Raw genomic sequence first — 26,558 nt, 5'->3', positions numbered from 1 at the left:
GTAGTTTAAATTAAATTTTATATGATCTCACTACATACAGTCAACTTTACTGTTCAGCCAGTCAACTTAATGATGTCACTTTGGAAAAAAGCATAGTTAAATACCTTGAACCTCAAAATTGTACATTGCTATCTCTAGTATTAATTCTATTACTATAAACAGTCTTATCTATTTAACATTACCTGGTGGACCAGGAACCAAAACTGATTTTGACTGGGCATCACTGTGCTGAGCCTGTGCATGAAAATCTTCTGTACCATCTGCCTCCACACTGGTTTGCTGCTCTGCCTCCACACTGGTTTGCTTCTCTGCCTCCACACTGGTTTGCTTCTCTGCCTCCACACTGGTTTGCTGCTCTGCCTCCACACTGGTTTGGTTCTCTGCCTCCACACTGGTTTGCTGCTCTGCCTCCACACTGGTTTGCTGCTCTGCCTCCACACTGGCTTGCTGCTCTGCCTCATTTTGGACATTATGTCTATTCTCAACTTCCTCAGACCTACACTGCCCTGTTCCATTTTTCTTAAAAAAATTATAGATGCTTGTCGACTTTCTTTTCATCTTCTGCAAAGTGACATAGCACAATGTAACTAACTAATACATTTAGCAGCACCAACATACACTTTAGCTAATATCATTAATTCAACACTGTAAAAACGTTACTAACAGGGCTCAAAAATGAACTTTTTTATTTAACTTTAATGTTAATGTAATGTTAGCACTTGTGCTTCAATGTCAAACTGTTAGAGGCACCTAAAAAATAGCGGAGATGCTAAATAAACTAGATTCTGAATGTGTGATTTCAAATTGAATAAATCACTACTCTTCATTTCAACTTTAAGAATTCTTAATAAATAGCACTCAATACCGGTAGTATCATGTTTTGTCTCGGGGTGTAGTTTCTCGTCGTCACTCAATACATAATGCATTATGCTATAAGAACTTTACACTACGCTTAAATGCTTTTCAAAAAACACGAAAATTCAGCTCAGCTGCTGCAGTTAAACATCAGCAGTTACTGTAATTTTCGCGCTGACGATGGTGACATTCACCAGAATAGCAGCATTATGGTCAAAGATAAAAACACATCTAAGTAGCTCATGCTTACATAGAAAAATAATCGAAAACGACCGTAAAATAACAGTAGAGCTGCACTATTCTGGCTAAAATGAGAATTGCAATTTTATTAAAGGTTAATATGAGTCTGCAATTATTGTTTATTTCTCAAACATATAGTAAAACAACAATAATAATATGTGCAGGTCTACTGGTTTATATAAATAATTCTCTTCCACATATGATAATTCTAATGTTCAATTATGTTTGAGATATATGCTTGCAATCATTGTGAACATTATTAGACCATTTAATTCACTGGTAAAATCAACATTATATAGGCTAGAGTAGTTATACTGACACTGTAAACATTTATTTTCATGCACAACTGTGTGTTCGCTATGAAAGAAAAAAAACATCAAATGCTTGTCGTAATCATAACTCTAAAATGTGATATGATTATTAAAATGATGTGCACTCTTTAAGTTTCATTTTCGCTGCTAAGTGTTGTTCATACTTCACGTGTGGCACCCAAACAATCACTCTGTGCCACAAACTGAATATTATTTACAACTGTATTACCTGTTACAGCACATGCAGGTTCTGTTCACTAAAGGAGACGTGCGCGCGTCTATCATTAAGTAGGGCGCGCGCCCGCATACAGCTCACGGTCAGCAGCTCACGTCACGTGTAATCTCCCGGCCGCGAATACAGCATTATATGAAGACAAAACTGACATTTTTAGGTGAATTATACCTTATAAATACAGTATGTGACTCTTTCAACATCATTTGGAGGTGTCCATGTCCCAGAGCAATGAATGTGAAAGAACGAAAAAGACTCGTGCGCCCGCCTTTTCTTCTCTCCTGAACTTGAAAATATGATTGGCAGAATCGTGAAAATGCTGGGTTATTATTGTCTAGGGGGTCGAATAAATATCTTTTTACAATTAATTGTGCACCTCTAAATAACAGCATGCAAATGAGGAGCAGTAATCAGCGAAAGCGAACGTAACGTTACCCAAAAACATTAAAAATGTAAACCAAAATGACTTCATTTCGAGCCCTGTTGATTAACACGTTTACCTCTTAGCTAGAAACGTCAACAGAGAAAATGGAATAGTGAATTACAAGTGAAGACATAAATATAATATGACATACATACCCGTTGTTGTTGCTTAAAAAATCTCTGCCGTAGCTGTCCTGTTACTAGTTGAAGGCGCGCATTTGACTGACTGTGCGGCCAACGGCTCTAACAGGAAGGGGAAAGGGCAACGAATCAGCTACGTCAGTGGCGCCAATCCAAAATCGTTTTGGTAACTGCATTTTATTTATTTATTTATTTATTTATTGTGAATTTACAAAATTACATTTAAATTAATAATATCAAAAGCAAAATTATATAGGGGTGGCCACAGGGGTGGCCAGAGATTTCACAGGGGTGGCCGTGGCCACCCCTGGCCACCCCTGGCCACCCCCTGGGGGCGCCCCTGAGGCTATGCACTATGCAGTTATATTAATGTGGGCTTATTCTTTTCTGAATTCATACCAACTAGTTTTAAGTATAGTGGAAGTTACTTTTTTTTTCTTCTCCCATTTCTGGCGCCCCCCTGGCCGTACTGCGCCCGTAGCAATTGCCTATACTGCCTATGCCACGGGTCGACCCTGCTGTGATTGATAATGTGACATTAGAATTTAACAACTCATTCTTAAAGCCAAATTGCTTAATTTGTGAACTTTTTGTACTTGGGGTTTAGTTGCACTGAAACATGATCTTATGTCTATTTTCTCTGTCATTTTATCCAATACATGAAACTGCCAGGCAAGTTTATTTATACTGTAGCACATTTTATACACAATGGTAATTCAAAGTGCTTTACATAAAGAATGCAAAACTATTATTAAAATTATCACAAAAATAATCACAAAGAATTAAAAAATGTTAACATTTTAATTTTAAATTAATTGATTCACTTAACAACAGAATAGAAATTGATTATACAAAAATACAGTGGGGTTAGTTTGGACGTAGCACAGTGCTCATTAAGCAAATACACCGCTAGACAAAATGCTTATTGTGGTCCTTAATGTAAAGTTAACATTATGCCAAGTCTTCACAAATGAAACAACCCATGGGAAACGGCTTTAGCTTAAGTAGCTAATACTTAATTATACCTAATACTTAATAACTAAGTAACTAATACAGCAGATTTACGCCTGTTCTTCTAATATGATTTTGCTATTTAGAGTTTGCAAATAACACTTTTTATGAAATTATGTTATTAAGGGGAAAGTCAGAATGTGCGAATATAAAACCAACTTTACTTCTATAAAAACATGGGAGAAATGTATCAATAATTCATGATGACTGCAACAGTAAGTGGAAAAAAATGTAAAGAAAAAAACTTTTGCTAAATTATGTTCCTGCTTTTGGAAATATTATTTTTACCCTTTATACAACGTAGTACTATTTTATTCTCAGTAACCGAGGGTTATTGTTTGAATAAAGTAACAGAAAAGTGTGTAATAAGTGTTTTAATGAAACGTTTTACTCAATTTCTTTTTGTTAATTAAAAGCTGCGCACAAATTTGCCCCAGCCTATGTCAGTGAAGTGAACTTATTAGACTTTATTTAGCTTGTAGACGGTTAAGATCACCAGTTGATGACCAGTTTTTGTCTGTCCCTCGGTCTCACTGCAAATCAAAAGGTGATAGAGCTTTCTGTGATAGAGGTAAAGTTGGTTTTATATTCACACATTTGTTCATTTAGAAGTCTCTATATTGTTTACCATGTTACTTTGACTATTAGATTGGAATGAGCATGCAAGTGTGGCTTGAAAACAACATTAACACTGTTTATTTGATTGTGAACAATGTTGTACTTTGATAGTCATTTGCTGCTAATATGATTTTACTATTTGGAGTTTGCAAATAATACTTTTATAAAAAAATAATATTATTAAGGGGAAAGTCAGAATGTGCGATTATAAAACCAACTTTACCTCTATGGCTCTGGAACAGTCTCCCTCTGAACATCGGGATTGCTACATCATTGGATGCTTTTAAATCTAACTTAAAGACTTATTTTTACTCTCTTTCCTTTGAGTGACAAATGCATGTTATTTTTTATTTTTTTTTTTAGTTTTATTGTGTAGTTTATTCTATTGTAAAGTACTTTGGATCAACCACGGTTGTGTAAAATTGTGCTCTGTAAATAAAGTTTGCCCTGCCTAGACTGGCAAAAAAGCTAAACAAAAGACTTTTATTTTGGCGTGACGTGACGTCATCAGGCGGCGCCGCTACAGCGCGGTGATTCAACTGGAGAAAGGTTTGCTTTAAAAGTTTTACAGATATAACCCGATTTAAAGTTAAAATTCTAAAGTTTCAGGGTTTTTATACGATGCTAAATTATGTTAATGCTGTTGGAAATATTATTTTAACCCTTTATACAACGTAGTACTATTTTATTCTCAGTAATCGAGGGCTATTGTTTGACTAAAGTAACAGAAAAGTGTGTAATAAGTGTTTTAATGATACGTTTTACCTGATTTATTTTTTGTTAATTACTCTAATTAAAATAAACTGTTGAAGCAAGTGTTGAAGAGAAGTTATTTTATTTCTGTTCATTGTTTTATAAATTTTAAACAGGACATTTTTATTGTTTTGTTCATTTTAAACAGGATAAAGTGTCCAAACACAGAGAAAAACTCCTGCTGAAGCGACTGATCTCATATATATATATATATATATATATATATATATATATATATATATATATATATATATATATATATATATATATATATAATTTTTTTTTATGTTTTTGTTTTGGCCCACCCTAAAGTTCCAAGCTAGAGCTGGGCCTACTCCAAAGGTAAGTGTCAAAAACGCTAAACAAAAAAAGACTTTTATTTTGGCTTGGCGTGTGACGTCATAAGGCTGCGTCGCTCCCACACTGTTATTTGACAGGAGAAAGGTTTGTTTTAAAGCGTTTACACAAATATAAAGCGATTGATTAAAGTTTCAGTTTTTCATTCAGTGCTTAATTTTGTACCTGCTGTTGACAATATTATTTTAACCCTTTATACAACGTAATACTATTTTACTCCCAGTGGTGGGGGCTATTGTTTGAACAACAGAAAAGTGTTTTAATGAAGGTTCGATTTAATATATAACATAATGTCATTCCATTCTAAGTATACATCACTATATATAAGAAAAATACTTACGTTACTAGTTTTAATCAGGTCATTCTTGGTTTTTTGTTCATTGTTTTATTCATTTTAAAACGAACATTTTTATTGTTTTGTTCATTTTAAACAGGATAAAGTGTCCAAACACAGAGAAAAACTCCTGCTGAAGCGACTGATCTCCACACTGTTATTAAGATGGCGTTTATTAAAGAGGAGAGTGAAGATGTGAAGATTGAAGAAACATTCACAGTCAAACAGGAAGATCTGCAGGAACAAACAGGTTGGTTTACATTCTCAAAGACCTACTCAGTCATTTGATCCTCATTCAGATATATTTTAATAACAAGAATAAATTAAACCTTGCAGCCCTGAGTGTGCTGCCTAGTTCTCCTAAATGCACATAAGCACTCATTGAAAGACAGGAATCAGTTTCTTTCTTGTTACTTGTTCTTGGTGTTTTGTCGCTATTTTATGTATTATTAGTCTCCCATTTCTCTACTTCTTAAGGTTATTGCTTTTCTCGTTCTTCTACTGTTTGTAAATCGTTTCTGAGCAAAGGCGCAATATAAAAAAAGTTTAACTGAGCTGATGATATTTGACCGCCAGTATTCTCATAGAAGATATCTGCTATTACAGTGATAGTGTTGGCTTAGTACTTTCCATTTGCATATGTCACGATCATAATTCCGACTTCTTTATGGCTTTAAACTTGTTTTTAGTAGTTGTTACTAGTTCTCACAGATAGTATCTAGAATTAAATCATTATTTTAATAACTAATTACCAGCGCTATTGTGTTTAAACAGGGCTTCTGCGGAGTCTCAAAATGTCTTGAATTCCAAAATCCAAATTCCAGGCCTTAAAAAGTCTTAAATTTACTGAATTATTTTGTTGTAGGTCTTAAATCTTTTATAGACAAGTCTTCATTTTCCTTTGTTCATGTTTTGTTACCCAATCTGGTCAAAACCCATACAATCACCAACAATCCATCTCCATAAAACTTTCAACTTTTTATTCAAAAAGGTCATTTTAACTCTATTTATCATAATGGTTTAATTATTTTCCTTACAATAACATTTAAACGTGCTCCATGTATTCACTGCTGAGGACATCGACCTGGACAGATTATTGTGCATAAATTTATTTTATTATAGTTTTTAAAACTTTAAAAGCATTTGTTAATTGGTTTTTTATTTTAAATAAAGTTTATGTTGGAAAAAAAAGTGTGTGGATACAAATAAATCTTGCTTATTTTTACACAATAATTAAGATCTTTTGCTAAGAAATATCTAAAATATTTAAATTTTCTATCTGGGCCATCTGAAAAATTCTTTGGCCTTTAGCCCTTTATGAGTCTAAAATTTCATTCATATTGAAATTGTACTTAAAAGTCCTAAATTTAACTTGGTGACACCTGCAGAAACCCTGGTTTAAAGTATGTCAGAAAACGTGGATGCCCCCAATTTGAAATATGCTAAATGAAATGGACACTAAAATAATTAATGATTATAAAACATTGTCCAGTATTCTAAACTATATGATGTTGTTGTGGGACAACGTGAGACAAAATGAACAAATTATAGTGGAACAATAACGTTTAGCATTGCACTGACTACAACTGGCCAACAAACTAGTCTAAATGACTTTTGCTGCGTAAGAAATGGATTACAGCATGCTGATGATATGCAAACATTCAAGGTGTGACGTTCGTCAGTATTGACCACATTCTTCACGTACCAGCAGGCGCGTCATTGGAATCTTTTTGCTTGAGATTTTTTTAAAGGATGAATTTTTAGATCCTAAAAACAGAAGCTGTTTCTCAATATGCGTTCTTCACCCAGGTGAAAAAAATAGAATTAAATGCAATTAAAATACACTTAAATACCCGCAAATACATTTTTAGTACATTGTTATTTTTTGTGTTAAATAAAAGTTTGATGGTTTTACACTATAAATATACTAATTAAAAGTATGTTTATACTTCAGTAGGACTTTAGTACACTTGACAAAAGTATACCAAATACCAGAAATACTTAAATAAATTTTTAGTGTTCTACAATAACACTACAGAAAAAACATCCAAAACAGTTTCATTAGTGTGTTTTTTAAAAATGTGCTTTAAGTGCTTTAAACATTAGTTGATTTTTAGTACACTGTTTACATTCTAATCCTAAGTTTAAAATAAGTTAATATATAAAAATATATATTAGTAATGTATTGCAGTAGAAGAACATTTTCCCAAAAATAGTACTTAAGTGCACTTAATGTGAATGCAATATTATCACTAACACTTAAATAGATTTTGAGTGTGGTAATTTTAAGTTTACATTAAATTGACTTTATTAAAAATCTATTAGTAATGTATTGTAGTAGAAGTACATTTTCCTAAAAAAATTCTATACAAAATGTAGCATTTTAACCAATAGTACAGCTACACAAAGCCTATTGCTTTACCGCATGTTTGAGAATAACAATAATAATAGCCCATGCACTCATAACTTTTATTTTACATCTGCAGAATCGTGAGAAAAACGTGATCTTTATTTTAGGCAAAAAAAAATAATGATTCTCATTTTAGCCACAGCATATAATTAGAATAATTGTCTTCTCCTCCAGTTCAGCTATAAACACTGGAATATTCCCATCAGGCTCCAGTAAAGAGTTTATTGAAGGACAGCAAAAACATGAGTGATCCAAAACCCTGCAAAATTAAAAATGAAGACTCTGAACAACAAATAGGTTGGTGTTTATTCCTGATCAGGGGTGGCACTGGAGGTTGTTGGGCTTCAGCCCTGATTGTTTGTTCCAAAGTGGGTTTAAGTTTTGTCAAAACGTAGTTTTTCAACATATTATTCAGAAATATTTTAACCGGTTCATTATTGCTTTCCCACAGGATCAAAAAGCGATATCAGCTGTGCTTTCTAAACCTCTTTATTTTATTTAAGAGTTTTTTGTTTTTATCAGAGGCAGCCCCACAGCAGTAAGTGCTTTCTGTCTCTCTTTTCTGAAAGCGAGTTTACACACACCATCATCCTGCATAGCCACGCCTCCTGACATTCACTCAATGCATTCGTCTCATCGCTGCACCACAATTGTACTTCATGTTTGTTACCTGCTTTAATTTCGTATTAAAGTAAGCTTGTTGGAAATTCTGAGGAGAATGTTGGGTTGCTATTGTAACTACACACGCAAGAGAGTCAGGCACTCTTGTCTTGCTTCATTTAAGATTTACCTCAGATTTTGGCTGTCAGTTCCGTATGATCTGACGAGATGCTACACGCACAGGCTGTTCTGATTAGCTGTGAGTTTTGATTTGTTCATTCAGGAGTATTTATGTGAAAGTGAAGTCTGACAACAATAAATATTCTCATCAGGAATAAAACCACCTGTTTTTATACCCGTGCTTACTCTGCAGAGCTGTCGCTATAAAGTTAGGTCTGCTACTGTTATTTTATACTGGGTAGGCTACTTCATTTATTTTATTATAACATAATTTGCTAAAAATTATGCCTTAAATGAGCAGGATTTTGAGGGTAATTTAATCTAAATGATTACAGCCACAACTATAAAAAAACATAACTTGTAATAAAATGGGCAGGGATTAGATGCTTAGAATCCAATACTTGTTATATAATTAAAATTTTGATTTCTCTTGTCTAATTTCTGCATGCACATTTTCCACTTGCTACTCTGCCAGAAACTTTGCCGCTGGAGAGCACCTTCAGTAATAATTTAAACATTTGTTTAGAGATGGACAAGATGTGCTCAACAGAGTGGCTACATGTGGTGAAAAACGATGACAAAGCTAAGTGTAAATATTGTAATAAAAGTAATAAGTTATAAAGCAGAGTGTCGCGACCAACATGACAAAGCATCTGAGGTTTTTTCACATACTTAAAGAATTTCAAATTTAAAAAATGGCTTGTTAGGTTCATTGTGCTTCCCGCGGGTGCAACTAACAACAATTGTACATTTTAGTTGAACTCTTTGAGCGTGATGAGCAGTTCAGTGTTAGTTTTTATTTCAATATCTGGAGGTGAAACTAAACTGCGCATTCTCTCCATCTCCTCATTCATAAACAGCAGGACGCTCTGCTGAAGCATGCAAGCTTTACACTCCGTCATTGATAATTAACTTAGCTGTTGTATTGGAGTCGAAAGAATATATGAAGTAGAATGTTTTAACAGTCCAGATGTTTAATCTTTTCTTTTTGCAAAATTTTTGTCATTTCGCTTCTGCAAATTAGATTTTTTTTAAACTGCTTGATTCTTTAAAAACCAAAAGCAGCGTCCGTCAATTGGTGTTTTTCCAAAAGATACACCTTTGTGAATGTGTTATTTTGTGTATAGTCTTTAATGTGCTTTTTTATCATTTTATTGAGACGCAAATAGGGATAATCAATAGGGATGTCCCGATACAACATTTTAACTTCTGATACAATACCGATATTGCAGCCTTCAGTACGAACCAATGCAAATCCGATATCAGCACAAATCAAGAATACTTTTCTTTTACCTATTTCATTGAGTGGAATTAATGAACAGCTAGATCAAACTGAGAACAAAAGTCAGCAACAGTAAGTATGGAAATAACCAATTTATTAACTATTGGTTGTATAAATGTGAGCCTTTTACATAAGAATATATATATAAAATAGTTAAAGAATACATATTAAGACCCTGAAAATATCTTAATTGAATAAACAAAATATATTTTTTTAAAGTGCAAAATACTAGTTAAAGGTCACTTCAGTTACTATTTTTTTACCATCAGTAAATGGTAGAAACAGCTGAGAGCACGAACATAAGAAGAAAAAAAAACATTGTTATTTGAACAGCTGCTAAAGGCTGAGTGTCTAAAGTTTCAATTTTACACACAGCTTCATGATGAATTTTTGATCCAGTTTCGAGCAAAAAAAAAAATTTGTTTATACAGGGGAGCAGATATAAGTTTTTGGAAGGTAATAAAAATGTGCAGTATGGTTAGTACAAACATTTACATGATCAGATCTATTTATTCTGTGTTTGTATCATAGGAAGATTGTGGCTGTATCAATGTACCCAAACAAAACATTATTAATTTTATAATAATATATAAATTGCACATATTATTTTTAACATAAATATAATTGCAGTGGCTTGATTGTGGCTGTTCTTCACAGCACATACAATAATGTGACTTTTAAGAATAATTTTATTTTTCAAAATTCAATTTATTTGCATAATATATTGCACAGATTCCACCCAACTGCCCACATGAGAAAAGTATGACAATGTAAATAAAGTCAGAACTACAAAGTCATGTGCAAAGCTGACACTGATTATCAGAGCAATTTATATTTCTGGGCATTTTAAAGAAGAGTTAAATATGGGAACACCTCTAATTAAATTTTCATTCTGTCTGAAGGTAACACCATTCTTTCTTTTAAACTGTAATGGCCATTTCAATTCATGAAGTTCATTGAATTGAATCTGCTTAAATGTGTACATGTTAATGGACCAAACAAAATATGATCTGATTCATTTTACATTTAATGTGCAGCAAAATCACTGAGTGTGTTTAGTCAATGTTTCCAGTGTCTTTTCACTTTTCAGCTTTTGATGAGAGTTTTTAAGACTGATATTTTATTTATTTATTTCAGACATAATTGAAGAGAATAAGGGGAGTAAAGATGAGGAACATCATGTCAAAATTGAGGAAAAAACTCATTTAGAGACTGATGATATTTTGAAAAGGAGAAATAAGAATCGTTTCACCTGCACTCAGTGTGGAAAAAGTTTAGGAAGAAAAGACAATCTTAAGATTCACATGATGATCCACACTGGAGAGAAACCATTTGCATGCACTCAGTGTGGGAAGAGTTTCATCCGCTCATCACACCTTAATGAACACATGAGGATCCACACTGGAGAGAAACCATTCACATGCACTCAGTGTGGGAAGAGTTTCAGCTGCTCATCACACCTTAAACAACACATGATGATCCACACTGGAGAGAAACCATTTGCATGCACTCAGTGTGGGAAAAGTTTCAGCCGCTCATCAAACCTTAATCACCACATGAGGATCCACACTGGACAGAAACCATTCACATGCACTCAGTGTAGGAAGAGTTTCAGCCGCTCATCATCCCTTAATCACCACATGAGGATCCACACTGGAGAGAAACCATTCACATGCACTTTTCTCCCCGTAGACTTCCATTCATATGCACGCAAATGCTTTAGACCGGAAACGCAAGTTTGTGCGTCAAGTTTCGCAGTTCACTGCCTTGCAAAGTACAAGATTGGTGAACTCTGACCTGCGAAATCACATCACTTGACTGTGTAAGACCAATCGTAGATCAAAACACGAACTCTATGGGCAGAAATTTAAAATATGGACCAATCGCTAGGGTTGGGTATCATTTGGGTTTGTTTCGATACCGGTGCTAAATCGATACTTTTAAAATAATACTGGTGCCAAAACGGAGCCTGAACCAATACCCTTAAGCCACATTTATGGTGACTCTAGAAATCTTTTTTATTTGACACTCTTTTAAAATAATTTTAACGAACAGTATAATTAAAGTTTAAAGTGAACGTCATTTTATAATTTATATATTTGAATTGGATTAATGTATTTCCTTTTGAATATTTGCAGGCAGGGGTCACTTGTACTTTTGGGGGCACATTTTAACATATATCACAACATGCTTTAAAAAATATTTAAAGTCATTTTTTCATGCATCACTCTGCAGTCTTCAGAAACGATGATTAAATAACTTAAACTCAAAATAATCTTCCTTTATAATTTATTTGACAACTAACTTTGTACTGGTGTACAAATACCTTAATAAACACATGAAGACCCACACTGGAGAGAAACCATACACATGAACTCAGTGTCGGAAGAGTTTCATCCAATCAGCAAACCTTAATGAACTCATGAAGATCCACACTGGTGTGAAAAACGATATATGCTTAAGTGTGAGAAGACTTTTGTTACAGTACCAAAATTGAAACTGCACCAGACAATTCACACTGAAGAGAACGTACAAGTGTTCACACTGTGACAAGAGGTTTAATCAGTTAACCCATCTGCAAACAGAAAAGAGGATTCACACTGGAGAGAAACCGTACTGATCTGATCAGTGTCTACAGTGTTTTGCTCATTTGGCGCAGCTTAAGAAACACTTGAACAAAAAGTTGCACACATGACATGAATGTAGCACAACATTTTCTCATGTGCACAGGATGTTTCATGTCTGAATAATGTTTGAAAAGGCTGAGTGACGATATACTGTTTTCCAACACTCCTACACTGCAGTAGGTGGGGTTGTAAATGTGTTTCGCTTCTCGCGTTAACCGTAAACACAGTAATGGTGAATGAGAGAAGAACAGTTTCAAAAACATCTGGCAAACAGCACCTCTGTGGCTTAAAATCTCTTTGCAAGTGATTGTACTGGTGCGGATACATCTGTACTCTACTCTCCAGTGTATTCATGTGGCTCAGGGGTGCTCAATCCTGTTCCTGGAGATCTACCTTCCTGTACAGTTTAGCTCCTACCCTGATCAAACCCACCTGAACCAATTAATTAGGACCTGAAATCCACTTGATAATTACAGACAGGTGTGTTTGATAAGGGTTGCAACTGAAATCTGCAGGAAGGTAGATCTCCAGGAACAGGATTGGCCACCCCTGATGTAGCTACTGTTGTTTTGGATGGTGTTCTCTGTCTGACTCCCTGAATGAGAAACAAATCACTGGGAAGACACCGCACATCAAAGAGGGTGGAGCTCCAGGACGTTTAGTTTGCAGTATACCAGGGCCTCAAGTTTAGAATGCCCATTCAATTGTCCTGTGTTGCAGCTTTTATTAGTGAAGTTTCTTCACTCTTAAGTTCAAGATTCTTTCTAGTTTACTATATTAACTTTTTTAAGTAGAATACAAACTTAATAAATATTTTATTTAGGCAGAGCGACAGGTATTAAGTTTACAATATTAATACACTGTGATGATCCCAAGACTCCAGATTGGAGTATGTGGTAAATCCTGATTGGATGCCTGCATTACTCATCATTGGGTATATAAAAGTTGTTGTGTTAGCTACCCCAGGATGCTTGTGGCTACTCAGGAGTCCTCATAGCAAGACCTGCCATCTCATTGACTCTTTAACCTTATGGTTTTGTTTTGCATCACTTATATTATGTAGTTAAAGTGTTGTTGTTGGGCTGGACAATAATTAGGTATCAATAAATATTGCGATAGTTTTTTTTTTTAATAACGATGATATGAGTTTTAAACCCATTTCCGGTCTTTCGATATACATTTGCATACGTATTTTTTATTATATATATATATATATATATATATATATATATATATATATATATATATATACATATATATATATATAAGATATTTGACCTTGTATCATTTGTAACTAAATGACTTTCTGTGGTCAAAATGAGCGTGATGTCACTTGCGTGATGACGTACATCATAGACACGCACACTGCCACTGCCAGCGCTCAAAAGTTGGTTAAGCTACTCTGTCGCAGAAAGCTACAAAATGTGTGCCCTGAATACAGATATAGGGGAACAAGCTTCCACAAGTAAGAATGCAGACGAATTAGTTGATGAGAGAGGACAGACGAATGTATTGGTGTGAAAGTTGTTTGGCTCTTTAAGTTCAGATAAACTTATAGTTTCGGTGCTCTGCAAAATGTGCGGGAAAGTGGTGCCGACTAGCATCGGGAACGCATCAAATCTGTTCCGCCTGATAGAACATACTGGGAGTCAGAAGCAATGATAGAAGCTGAGGCATCATAAAAGTTTAAGTCAACCTGTCACCTCACCATCCACCTTCCCGGCACCAAACACAGATGGCCATGAGGCGCTCTGTAGGATTTAAATAAAGGTGCATATACACCTATAAATTACTCTCATATAAACCTATCCTATGTTCAAAACATGTATAAAACTTGCGTATATACATATAAACTTGATGCATGCATACACATGCACAGACATATAAACTCGATCCGATACTTGATCCTCGCATAAACACCCAAATTAACACACACACACACACAAACTCGCTGCATGCAGGTATAGCACTTGAGCAAACTTACAAAATAAAATTCACAAACATATTTTTCTGGAATCTGGTTATTGCAAAGCTTATGAAATAGAAAGAATGTGATTAATAGAGGTAAATAACATGGTAAATAGTGAAAATGTGTTGCATAAAATATTAGTCTATATAAAATATATAACTATTTATGTTAAACCTTTTACTTTAATTAGGTAATTACATACACAAATATAAATAGTCAGATAGAACCCTTAAAGGACGTTTAGGATGAAAAGCAACCAGAACTATGAATATACTCCAACAACTATTTTGCAAATATTAATGTAGCCTCTTTTTCATTTGTTTTATTAATATAATTATTATTCTTTTTCTGTTTTTTTTTTTTTTACGGTGTGGATTTTGGTATTATTTTGATTGTTAAATATTCAGCATGTACAAAAAAAAAAAACTGATAAAAGTTTTTGTCCTTCACGTTGGTCAAGCTAACCCCCATGAGCTATGTCCATCTCTCTCTTTCTCTCTCTCTCTCTCTTTCTTTCTCTCTCTCTCTCTCTCTCTCTCTCTCTCTCTATATATATATATATATATATATATATATATATATATATATATATATAATATTTATTAAAATAAGAGGGGGGTCACCTAACATCTTTAAGAATAGAAATATATACAGTTAAAGTCAGAATTACTAGCCCCCCCTGAATTATTAGACTACTTGTTTATTTTTCCCCCAATTTCTGTTTAACGGAGAGCAATTTTTTTCAACACATTTATAAACATAATAGTTTTAAAAACTCATTTCTAATAATGGATTTTTTTATCTTTCCCATGATGACAGTATATAATATTTTACTAGATATTTTAAAACACTTCTATACAGCTTAAAGTGACATTTAAAGGCTTACCTAGATTAATTAGGGTAACTAGGCAGGTTGGGGTAATTAGACAAATTATTGTATAACAATGGTTTGTTCTGTAGACATTCGAGAGAAAAAAATAGCTTAAAGGGGCTAATAATTTTGTGCCTAAAATAGTGTTTAAAAATTTAAAACTGCTTTTATTCTAGCAGAAATAAAACAAATAAGACTTTCTCCAGAAGAAAAAAATATTATCAGACATACTGTGAAAATTTCCTTGCTCTGTTTAAAAAAAGAAGAAAAAAATTTGAAGGGGGCAAATAATTCTGACTTAAACTGTATATATATATATATATATATATATATATATATATTGGGGTATACTGATTTTTTTTTAAATTTGTTGAAATTATAGATTTTTTTTGTATTATTTTGTTAGATTAGTTATATGCTGTTTAGCTTTGGTACTGAAAAATGTAACAAATGTACACATATCTTTACTGCTAGTTTGTTAGAACACCACGAAATAAGGTTGACAAGCCCACCCATCAAATGTAGGTTAAATTTAGCAGTGGTGTACAGCACAAACACAAAAACTAGGTAACTTTAATACCACTTAATTCACTCTGTCATCCTTCAGCCTCAAAAAAAAAAAAAGTTATTTAATGCTATCAAGTAACAGTGTGGTGTGAGTGCAGATGCAAAGAAATATAATGATCATGGGGGGTGGGGGGTTAGGACGATTCATAAGGGCCCATCTTGTCAGAGGGCTGGTGGTGGCCAGCGGCGCCACTGATCACAATGCTTTCATGCTTTTGTGTGATGTATAGAATTGTTTAAGACATTTTTAAGATCTATAAGTTATTTGTGTATATACACAGTCTACAAATTAATTAAGGTTTCAGTGCAAAAATCAATACAACCTAATGTATGTGTAAGGGAAAAATAAAAATAAATTCTATTTAAATAATGAACAAAAAATAGAAATAACATATTACTTTTAGAAATATGGAAGTTTTATTTTTAAATTCACCTCATTAGTATTTAAATGTAGTGAAAGTATTAATTAAAAAAGGGATCTGTATGGGATGTACTCATTTATGCTGGGCAATGTATATAGTTTATGACTGTTGAGAGAGTCAAGAGATAAGTTGAGAGATGGGCGATTGCAAGGGGTTGACAAAGTTCTGGTGTGTAGTTGGATAAAGTTTAAATTCTATATTTTTTTCATTTGTGTGTATTAGAGGTACAGCAACAAATCTTCTCCCATGGGATATGAGGAAAACTTTCCATTCCACCAGTTCAATGCTGCAGTGCTGTGTTGTGTCCAAGAGGCCATCCACCAAGCAAATCCCAAATGTAGAGGAAGATGTGGGGTAGTCAAAGAAGGGGCCTTGATGTGCAAATGTGGAGTAGACCAAGTACACCTCCTCTTTTTCAGCAATTATATTTCTGATCTTCGCCACCTTTCCCTGAATATAGACATTGCTGTTGGCTTCGTCCAGTTTGAGGGTGAAGGGCTCTGTGGTGTATTGGCTGTACTGTTGTGACACTGAAACAATGATGGTAATTTTCCAGACATGTGTTTTTTTCTTACACCCAAACTTTCCTCTTTTTCCATTTGGATTGCCTCTCGCTCTGCAAGCCTCTTTACAATTTGGCAGCATGGAAATTCTGGTTTCCTAACAAGCCTTTTCAGTTTTTGCACGTAATTTTCAAATTTGAAAGCACTAAAGGAATCCAGATTTCCATGAACCTTCACATCTTGTGCAAGGTGCACAAGGTTGTGCACATTGTAGGAGATGTGCATGTGTCCATACAGCTTTCCAAAGTGGTGAACAAACAACACAAGTGCATCATTTGCATAGTCTGTTAACTCAAGCAGTGCTTTGTTCGACAGTATGAACACTCCCGTAAACAGCAGTAGGAAATGTTGATATAAAGCTGTGTGTAGGAAGTCTTTTAGGAGCACAGGACCGGTGTAAAGAAGGAACTGGCGGAGTTCAGAGGCTTTCCATCAGCCTACCTCATTCAAAGATCTTGGTCTTCGTGCAAACTCAACTGGCACATTTTTTCTGATCTTTGACAGCTTTTCAGAAAGCATATCCACCTGCAAACCTGAGAGCCTGCAAACCAGTTGACCCTTGAGCCACAGGTACAAGAGTCACCTCATCACCCCCAAACAGACAAGGTCTAAACAGATGGCTAGAAGAGGAGAATATCCTAGATGATGTTCTTCATCTATCATTTCCCGAAAATCTTCATCAGTGCGAACGGGGGCATTTGTTTCAGGGAATATCACCCTATTGCTCAAATATTTGCCTTCCTGCGTACATTTCTCACACCCCGAGTAGCCTGTGTGCCCTTTTATATTTTTCAAAAAAGCTCGGGCGGGAGCATCACAGACCATTGAGCACAGTTTGAGCCTCATTGATATTCCCTGAAATGAAAATCCTTTCTCCAACATTAAAGTTTCAGCCACAAAATCTTCCAGGTATTCGGGAAGGCTTGCTGGCTTGCTAGTGCCACAGAAAAGCCCAATTACAAATGGGTGATGCAGAGGGAGATTTTTGATGACTCCAAGAATGGGCCAGAATTGGGTGGATGAACTTTTAAATACTGGCAACCCATCCACATTTGCTTGGAGCTCTAAGCATAACCCATTAGCCAATCCACATTTGTTTGCCTCCAAAGTGCTCTTCATTGAATTCAGGATACCAAAATAATGGTATGTCCCACCAGCCTTTTCCTGGACCACCACTGACTCTGACCGAGAAGTCCTTAGAAGAGTCCTTGCATCAGATGGCAATGATGGATGATGCTCCTTCAGAATTTCTAATAATTTATTAATTGCACTGTGTGTTGTTTTCTTTGGAGTGCCCATGTTGCAAGTTTGCTTTGTTGATGAGCTTCCTCTTCCTCACCAGAGCTGCTGTTTTCAGACTGTGAAAAATCTAGCTCCTTATGCAAAGATGATTCATAGTCTTTGAAGTCCTCATCTAGATGTTCGGAATTGTAATTTGGTAGACTCTCAGCATTAAAGGAATTATCAGAAGCACACTGAACTGACTTCAGTTGATGTTTTACCCTTTCTCTAGATTTGCGTTTTAAAGTGCAGTAAGAGGGTGTATTTGCCATACTTAAGAGACACACATGAAACAAAAGAAATACAAGACAAAGAAAACAAAGGACACAACAAGAAATGACCATGAGTAACACACACTGACTTTCCTATGCTAGGGTTAGCTTACATAAATTGCTTCTACATTGTTCATATGCAGACAATGCCTGTTTGAACTGTTTCAAACATTAAAGTTTTAGTACTTAATATTAAGCAAGAGTTCTTCAACTCTTTATTTTGTGGCAAGGTCCCCTACACTCTTACAGGCTCAACCTAAATATTATTTCTCAATACAACACGGTTATAAACAACTGCTAATCATCTGTGACATACTTTTCTTTAAGGACAGTGTTAATAACTTTGACATGATGTCTTTGTTATTGCATCTTTTCTACAATATGATTATATTGTGTGTGTATATACTTTCTCTCTTTCTCTCTCTCTCTCTCCTCTATTATATGCATAATTGATATTTTTAGTATTTATGGTATAAAGTGTTCAGTGTAAAACCAGAAGTCTTTTATTTTAAATTAATTACCATTACAGATATAAAAAGACACGGAAAGATCGCACATGATCACGGCGTCCCAGCTGTGCGGTCTACTACGGACTAAAGGTTTAGCTTCTGGTTTGATTGGAGAACAAGGTACTGACACTTCGTTTAATATGTTTGTTTGTTTGTATTGAGTTTGTATATTGAGTTTAAGTGATGTCTGTTTGTTTGTATATGGTTTTCATATTTGCTTACATTTGGTTTCATTTTCTCTTTGTATACAAGCTCTTACGGTGTTTGCCGTACGGTGCAAGGTGTACGGTGTTTGCCGTACAGTGTTTGGCCTGTGGTATATGGTGTTTGATGTTGACGACGGCGTCAGTAAAGTTAATGCTGCACTGAAATAAATCATGGGAAGACACCAGTGAAAGTCAATCCTTTATTGAACCAGGGAGCTACAATAAGAGCTTGCCACCATTGGGTCGCTGCGCTGCTTGAGTGAGTGCTACGGACGGCAATTAAAAGGACTTCTGGCATCGGCGCGCTCGTTGGAAACGGTGTGATTGCTCGCTACGGATCAAGATAAAGCAGACTTTAAACGGACGGAGCTACAAGGCTACACACAGCTGCACGGACTGATCTAATGGACTTCACGCAGGCCCGGATTAAGAAGTCATAGGCCCCTGGGCACAATGTCTTGTAGGGCCCCCTACCTGGCTGAACCCCTTTAGTTATAAAAATAAAAATAATAAATTCACAATTTTTTATTAATCTCTCTCTCTCTCTCTCTCTCTCTCTCTCTCTCTCTCTCTCTCTCTCTCTCTATATATATATATATATATATATATATATATATATATATATATATATATATATATATATATATGAAGATTTAACTTATTTTTAAAGCATACAAAGCACTTTGAAGAAATACTAATAAAACTAGTAAAATTTGTGGTATTTAGTATATTTGTTCAGGTGCACTGATGCAATACTAAAATATATTTTTGTGTATTTTAATGTATAAAAACTTATATCTACTTCTACAGTATATATATAAACAAACCAGCAGCAATATAAGGACTTTTCCCTGCATAATTCATATCATAGGCATATAGCACATATAGCCAATCCAGTTCTTTGAATCTGAGTCCTACATAAAACACACTTATTAATGTTTCCTTACTGTTTGTCTCCTCCTCAGCTCTGTCTCTCTTCTCCTCTCCCTGTATTTTCTCTACTCTCCTAGTGATGAAAAGTAAATAAACAGCATACTGTAGGTCAACTTGATTATAAGCCTAAAATTATCTGAAACCACACACACACAAATAATACCTCTTCCTGTTTGTCTCTCTCCTCTTCAGGGGCTTTATCTGTCTCTCTCTCTCCTCTTTAGGGGCTTTATCTGTCTCTCTCTCCTCTTCAGGGGCTTTATCTGTCTCTCTCTCTCCTCTTCAGGGGCTTTATCTGTCTCTCTCTCCTCTTCAGGGGCTTTATCTGTCTCTCTCTCTCTGTGTGTGTGCGCGCATGTGCGGATGTACGGGGTAGCTGGGAGGACTGCGTGAGCGTTTGAGCGACTGGCGGCTTGTTTGAGTGAGTTTTCATTCATTTTCATTTCTCTTTCTCTTTTTCTATAGTGAGATTAAAGTTTATCTAGTGAGATCTAGTAACTGAGAACATGCCGGCAGATTCAGATGGGTTTGCTTCTTTAACGGCCCGAAATGGTTGTAAATGTTTACCGGATGAATCAATCACCATTGAGGACTGTTTGACAGCTATAAGCGCAGAAATAGGCGCCAGGAATATATTATCGGCATCCAGAATGAACAAGGCAGTAGTTGTGTTTTTGAAGGAAGAGTCTATGGTTCATCACTTAGTTGAGGCTGGACTGTCTGTTGGGGATACTTTTTTACCTGTGTTACCACTGTCGAGCCCTTCATAAAAGGTAACTCTCTCTAATGTGCCTCCATTCATTTCGAATGAATCACTCGAGCGATTACTTAACCGCTACAGCAAAATTGTGATGCCAATTAAAATGATCCCACTTGGGGTAAAAAACCCAGAATTAAAACACATTATGTCCTTTAGACGCCAAACTGCTATCATTTTGAATGCTGAATTCCAACACTTGGACATCTCTGCGAAGTTGACTCTGGCCGGTAAAGATTACACAATTTTTATCAGCACAGAGTCAATGAAATGCTTCTCCTGTGGGGTTTATGGTCATACGAAATTAAGATGTACAAATAATAAGATGACAAACCAAAATATAAATCCAAATGTAAATGAGACGCAATCGCGGAGCAAGTTGACACGGAAAATGAAAACCAAAATGTCAGTAATAAAACTGACCAACGGGCTGAATCAGATTCATTGTCAAAAGACGATGAAAATCTGAAAGTTGATGCAGCGAATGAGACTGCAGGAGAGTGTTCAGTGAACACTGATGTATGCGCTGAAGTGCGCAGCGCGGTGAGCGGTGGAACCGCTGCTGCTGGAAACAGCGATGAATCAGAGCACCCCGCAGAGCTGAACAGGCTCGGGGTAGTCGGGAAGCCTCGCGACTCGCGAGAGACTGATGGCATGGTACTGGCTGAAGCTGATCAACTGTCCGAGAGTGGTGAGGCTCAGTCCATTGACATTAATTATGATAGTGACGAATCATATGCAATGGATCTTGTTGATGACAATTTAAAAGAAATTCGTGTTGAAAAAAGGCGCAGTTCGCAAATATAGCCATCTTATTACACAGTACAAGAACTCAACAGTTTTCTTGATGAAACCTTTAATCAACGAAGGCCAAAACTAGAGAAGTATTTCCCAGATTTACAACTGTTTGTGGAATCCTGTGCTGTAGCACTGAGAAAAGCATCATTGGATGAGCTTGATAAACTTAAAAGATTCTGATTTAGGAAACATGTCACTACTGTTAAAAAATGATTGATAATTTGGATTGAAAAAAACAAACAAACAGGACTAATGTGTAAGATTATATATTTTGTTTTTTGCATTCTTTTTGCCATGACAACCTTAAACATTGCGACATTTAATGTTAATGGTTGTCGGAGCACTAAAAATAGAGTTGCTTTATTTGATTATTTGCGGCTCAAAAAGGCTGATGTTATTTTCTTACAAGAAACGCATAGAGACCAACAAAATCAGGCGCAGTGGCATAGTGGGTGGAAAGGAAATGTTCTACTAAGCCATAGCACAAACCTAAGTGTTGGTGTTGCCTTTCTTTTTTCCCCATATGTCAGTATGCAATCAAATTCAACAGAAATAATACCCGGTCGGAAATTGAGGGCTGATATTGTCATAGGAGATGCCTATTTCTCTTTTATTAATATATATGCACCAACTGTTGGTCATGACCGTGTTTCTTTCTTTAAAATACTTTCTGATGCCATATTACAGTGTCCTCGGGGGAATATGATTGTACTTGGAGGGGATTTTAATTGCACTATTGATTCACATTTGGACAGAAATCACAACGAACCTCATAATTCTTCTGCTGAGAGTTTAAAAAAAATTAATGAACATAAGTTAGTTGATGTGTGGAGGGAAGCTTTTCCTGGAGTCAGACAGTACACATGGTTAAAAAATAATTCAAATAATTTGTCAGGGGCAAGGCTTGATCGGTTTTATGTTGAAAAGGGCACTAGAGGTAGGTTTTTTAATAGCTCGATTACACCATCCTTTTTGTCTGATCATCACTATGTATCAGTTGTTGTATCAGTCTCTCTTTCTAAGCCTTTTAAATCACATTGGAGTTTTAATAATAGTTTATTGCAGGATTGCACTTTTATTCACTCTTTCAATCTTTTCTGGAAAGCTTGGAGAGAGGAGAGAAGTAATTTTCAGTCTCTGAGTTCATGGTGGGATGTTGGAAAAACACAAATGAAGTCTTTTTGTCAGCAGTACACAGCACATAATGCTGGAATGCTCAAAACAAGAATGAAGTCCCTCGAACAAGCTATACTAGGGCAAAGCAGTGAATGCACCAACAACTCAACTTTTACTGACTCTGTTGCAAATTATAAACTTCTTTTAAAAAATCTATTGGAAGAAAGAGGAAAGGATGTCTTTCTGAGGACCAGGTTTGCACAACTGAATGATATGGATGCTCCCACATCTTTCTGTTTTGGCCTTGAAAAGAAACTAAGGGAACAGAAAAGTCTTCATCAGCTGAAAGTTCCAGGAGGGGGCGTGATAACGGATCAACGGGAGATTCAATCTTATGCCCTTTCATTTTATGAGGATTTATATTGTTCAGAGCTATGTGACGACACAGCAGTCAATTCACTGTTAAAGGAGGTATCAAAATTATCAGAAGAGGAACAAAATGACTTGGATAAGCCTTTGACTTTTGGAGAACTTTTGCAAGCCGTCCAAGAAATGTGTTCAGGGAAGTCTCCTGATCTGGATGGACTTACAGCGGAATTTTTTAAGGCGTTCTGGGAACTATTGGGTCAGGACATGTATGAAGTGTTCTGATGCATTCGTCAAGACACTCTTCCTCTGAGCAGTAGAAGAGATATTCTGACTTTGATCCCAAAAAAAGGAGACCTTGGATGTTTAAAGAACTGGCGGCCAGTATCACTAATATGTGTTGATTTTAAAATATTATCAAAATCTCTGACCAATAGACTTAAGCAATATATGGCCTCAGTTATTCACATGGACCAAACTTTTTGTGTTCCGAAAAGGACAATTTTTGATAATCTATTTTTGATAAGAGATATGATTACTGTGGCAAAAATGCACAACATAGACATTGGTTTCCTTTCCTTGGATCAAGAAAAGGCTTTTGATAGAGTTGATCATCAGTATTTATTTAAAACACTAGAAGCTTTTGGTTTTGGCCCTTATTTTGTGTCCCTCGTTAAGATGTAGTACAATAGAATTTTTAGCATGCTAAAGATAAATGGCTCATTAACCAGACCTTTTCCTGTAACTAGAGGAATACGGCAAGGGTGTCCTCTTTCTGACCTTTTATATGCGATTTCTATTGAACCTTTGTTAATATCACTCAGGAGGCAACTGAGCGGTTTTAATATTCCTAATAACCCTTCAGTCAAACTTACAGCCTATGCTGACGATGTAACAGTAGTTATAAAAGACTCAAAAGATGTTTCAATTTTAACTTCCTCTTTAAATACATATCAGCAAGCCGTATCAGCACGTATTAATTAGGAGAAATGTACATCCTTATTGTTGGGTGACTGGCAGGATGCAGGACCTCCTAGTTTACCTCAGCAATGTAGCTGGGCCAGAGATGGGTTCAGAATCCTTGGGATATATTTTGGGACAAATGAATATACAGATAATAACTGGCAAGGGTTAGCAGATAAGGTAATTTGAAGAATTCTTAAGTGGAGATGGATTCTTCCACACCTCTCGTTTAGGGGGAGATGTCTGGTAATTTATAATTTAGCAGCTTCTATGCTATGGCACAAATTCACTGTTTTGGATCCACCAAAAGAATTACTTTCTGGAGTACAAAAGGCATTTGTTATTTTTTTTTGGGATGGCTACCATTGGCTTCCTCCAGGTGTCCTTTATCTACCTGTGGCAGAGGGTGGTCAAGGGCTAATACACCTATAGTCCAAAATCTTGGCAATGAGGCTACAATCACTACAAAAGCTTTTGTACAATTCTGAACCTGCGCCTTGGGTTGTATTTGGGTCATATATACTGGGGAAAATTGGTGGGTTCGGTCTAGAAAAACTGTTGTTTTTAATGCAGAAGAATCTCTTGGAGAAAGTGCAGTCATTACGTTTTAGGTTTTATGTGGGATTGATTAAGTTTTGGAGTTGTTTTAAAATTTTGAGAAATGAAGATGACCATTATGGTGTGATAAAGCCTCTTTTCTTTAATCCACTTTTTCAGTTAGACAATGTGCCATCCTCCTTAATTACTAAATGTATGAATGCTGGTTTAACAAAAGTCATCGATCTGATTGATTTAAATGGTGGCCAATGGAAACCTGCACATATAATTGCCAGTCAAACTGGGATAAATTCATTAAGAATCGTAGAAGGTCTGATGAAGAATATTAAAGCAGCTTTTCCACATAGTTTTACTGATTTTATTAATAATGTTATACGGAGTGGATTTATCCCACAGTCTTTTCCTGTACTTAAAGTTGTTTTTAAAGATTGGGAATCTGATGAGAATAACCAGACAAAATTGCTGAAAGGATATGGTGCATTGGATTTTAATTGCATTGAGAAAAAGGTTTTATACCACATGTGTGTGAAAATTTCACAATTGGGTCAGCTGTTGCAAAGACCAGACACTAAATGGAGGTCTTGGCTTTCTGTTTCCACTGATATCCATCCATCTTGGAGGTTATTTTATAAGCCTCCTACCTCCAAAAGATGTGGGGACATTCAGTGGAGAATACTACATTGTATTATAGCCTCAAATTCTTTTGTGTCCAAGATTAATGAGACCGTTCAACCAGCATGTCCTTTTTGTAACACTCTCGACAATGTCCTCCATATGTTCTGTGAATGTGTCAGACTTAAACCATTGCTTGAACTATTAGAGAATATGATTGCAAGATTAGGCTTTATTTTTTCTAATAGTCTATTCATTTTTGGTTGCAGATACAAGAAATCTTGTCAGCAAAAATGCACACTTAATCAATTTCTTAACTGGACAAGCTAAGCGTGTGATCTTAAAATCTCATTAATGTAAAAATTCTGTTGAAAATGTAAACATAATTACTCTGTTTAAATCTTTAGTAGAGTCGCGAGTGGTGATTGAATATACATATTACAAACATGTCAATAATATTCTGTATTTTGAATGGAAATGGGGTATTGGAGGTGTTTTGGTGACTGTGTGTGATACAGGAAAATTGGTGTTTAATTGGTAAATGTTTGTATGTTTAAAAAAAAAATATATATATTTATATATATATATATATATATATATATATATATATATATATATATATATATATATATATATATATATATATATATATATATTTATGTAAAAAATATACAATAATTTTGCACTTTTTGGATGGTGTATTCAAATAATTTTAATGTTCATTAAAGGTGTTGTGAAAAGTCAAAAAGTCTCTCTCACACACACACACACACACACAGCTGTGGTTATAAATGTGTGTGTTTTGTGCTCAAGAGATTTAGTTTTTTTTCTCACACACACACACACACACACAGAGAAAAAGAGTGACACACACACATACACACGCACATGCACACGTTCACACACACAGACACACACATGCACACAACACAGACACATGTGCACACACAATCTCACACACACACAGACACTCTCACACAGACATGCGCATACACGCACACATTCGCACAAACTCTCTCAAACACTCTCACTCACACACACACACACAGCTACACACTCTCTCACACACACAAACACTCACACACACATGAACATACAAGCACATACACAGATACATACAAACACTCAAACACACACTCTATCTCTCTGTCTCAAACAGACACACTCACACACACACACACACAATATTGAACATGCACAAACATGCACAAACACACACACACACACTCTTTCTCACACACAAACACACACACTCTCTCTCTCTCTTTCTCTCACACAAACACAAACTCTATCTCACATACAAACAGACACACAAACAAACACATGCTCTCACTCTCTCTCACACACACACACACACACACACACTGCTGCTGACTGCTCCTGCAGAGGATTCTGGGTAAATCTCTCGTCATTCTTCAGCT

At 35.5% G+C, this 26,558-nt stretch overlaps 4 protein-coding genes across 19 annotated transcripts in view; 3 read left to right on the top strand and 1 right to left on the bottom strand.

The window, feature by feature from the left end:
• Window positions 1–26,558, bottom strand: part of zgc:174653 — a 954,986-nt gene that overhangs the window by 113,257 nt on the left and 815,171 nt on the right. The gene's annotated exons all lie outside the window — the stretch shown is intronic.
• LOC108183924 (uncharacterized) overlaps window positions 1–26,558 on the top strand; it is a 667,181-nt gene that overhangs the window by 505,460 nt on the left and 135,163 nt on the right. The gene's annotated exons all lie outside the window — the stretch shown is intronic.
• znf1065 (zinc finger protein 1065) overlaps window positions 4,327–26,558 on the top strand; it is a 207,657-nt gene continuing 185,425 nt past the window's right edge. For both annotated transcript variants that reach the window (XM_073947636.1, XM_073947628.1), the window contains exon 1: window positions 4,327–4,380. The gene's annotated coding sequence lies outside the window, so the exon portion shown is untranslated. The remainder of the gene's footprint in view (window positions 4,381–26,558) is intronic.
• LOC108183639 (uncharacterized) lies at window positions 4,874–19,566 on the top strand. Of its 6 annotated transcripts, XR_012402274.1 has the most exons (6): window positions 4,976–5,028; window positions 5,376–5,525; window positions 10,885–11,355; window positions 16,426–16,747; window positions 18,849–18,948; window positions 19,081–19,566. XR_012402274.1 is itself a non-coding variant. In XM_073948002.1 (4 exons), exons 2-4 carry the CDS (start codon window positions 5,441–5,443, stop codon window positions 16,458–16,460), a joined length of 591 nt encoding a protein of 196 aa, XP_073804103.1. In that variant the 5' UTR covers window positions 4,976–5,028; window positions 5,376–5,440; the 3' UTR covers window positions 16,461–19,566. The 6 variants fall into 6 exon arrangements, 4 of the variants coding, with proteins under 4 accessions (XP_068075985.1, XP_073804103.1, XP_068075986.1 ...); XR_012402275.1 differs by lacking the exons at window positions 18,849–18,948; window positions 19,081–19,566 and adding an exon at window positions 17,271–18,240; XM_073948002.1 differs by having other exon boundaries at window positions 16,426–19,566.

Source organism: Danio rerio, chromosome 4 (assembly GCF_049306965.1).
Source record: "Danio rerio strain Tuebingen ecotype United States chromosome 4, GRCz12tu, whole genome shotgun sequence".
Lineage (NCBI taxonomy): Eukaryota > Metazoa > Chordata > Actinopteri > Cypriniformes > Danionidae > Danio > Danio rerio.
This window is presented reverse-complemented; position numbering and strand designations above follow the sequence as displayed.

Coding starts and splice junctions, on each gene's coding strand:
- LOC108183639 (XM_068219884.2), top strand. CDS start 5,441: ATGGCGTTTATTAAAGAGGAGAGTGAAGATGTGAAGATTGAAGAAACA. Junction 5,526..10,884: donor AGATCTGCAGGAACAAACAG/GTTGGTTTACAT, acceptor TATTTATTTCAG/ACATAATTGAAGAGAATAAG.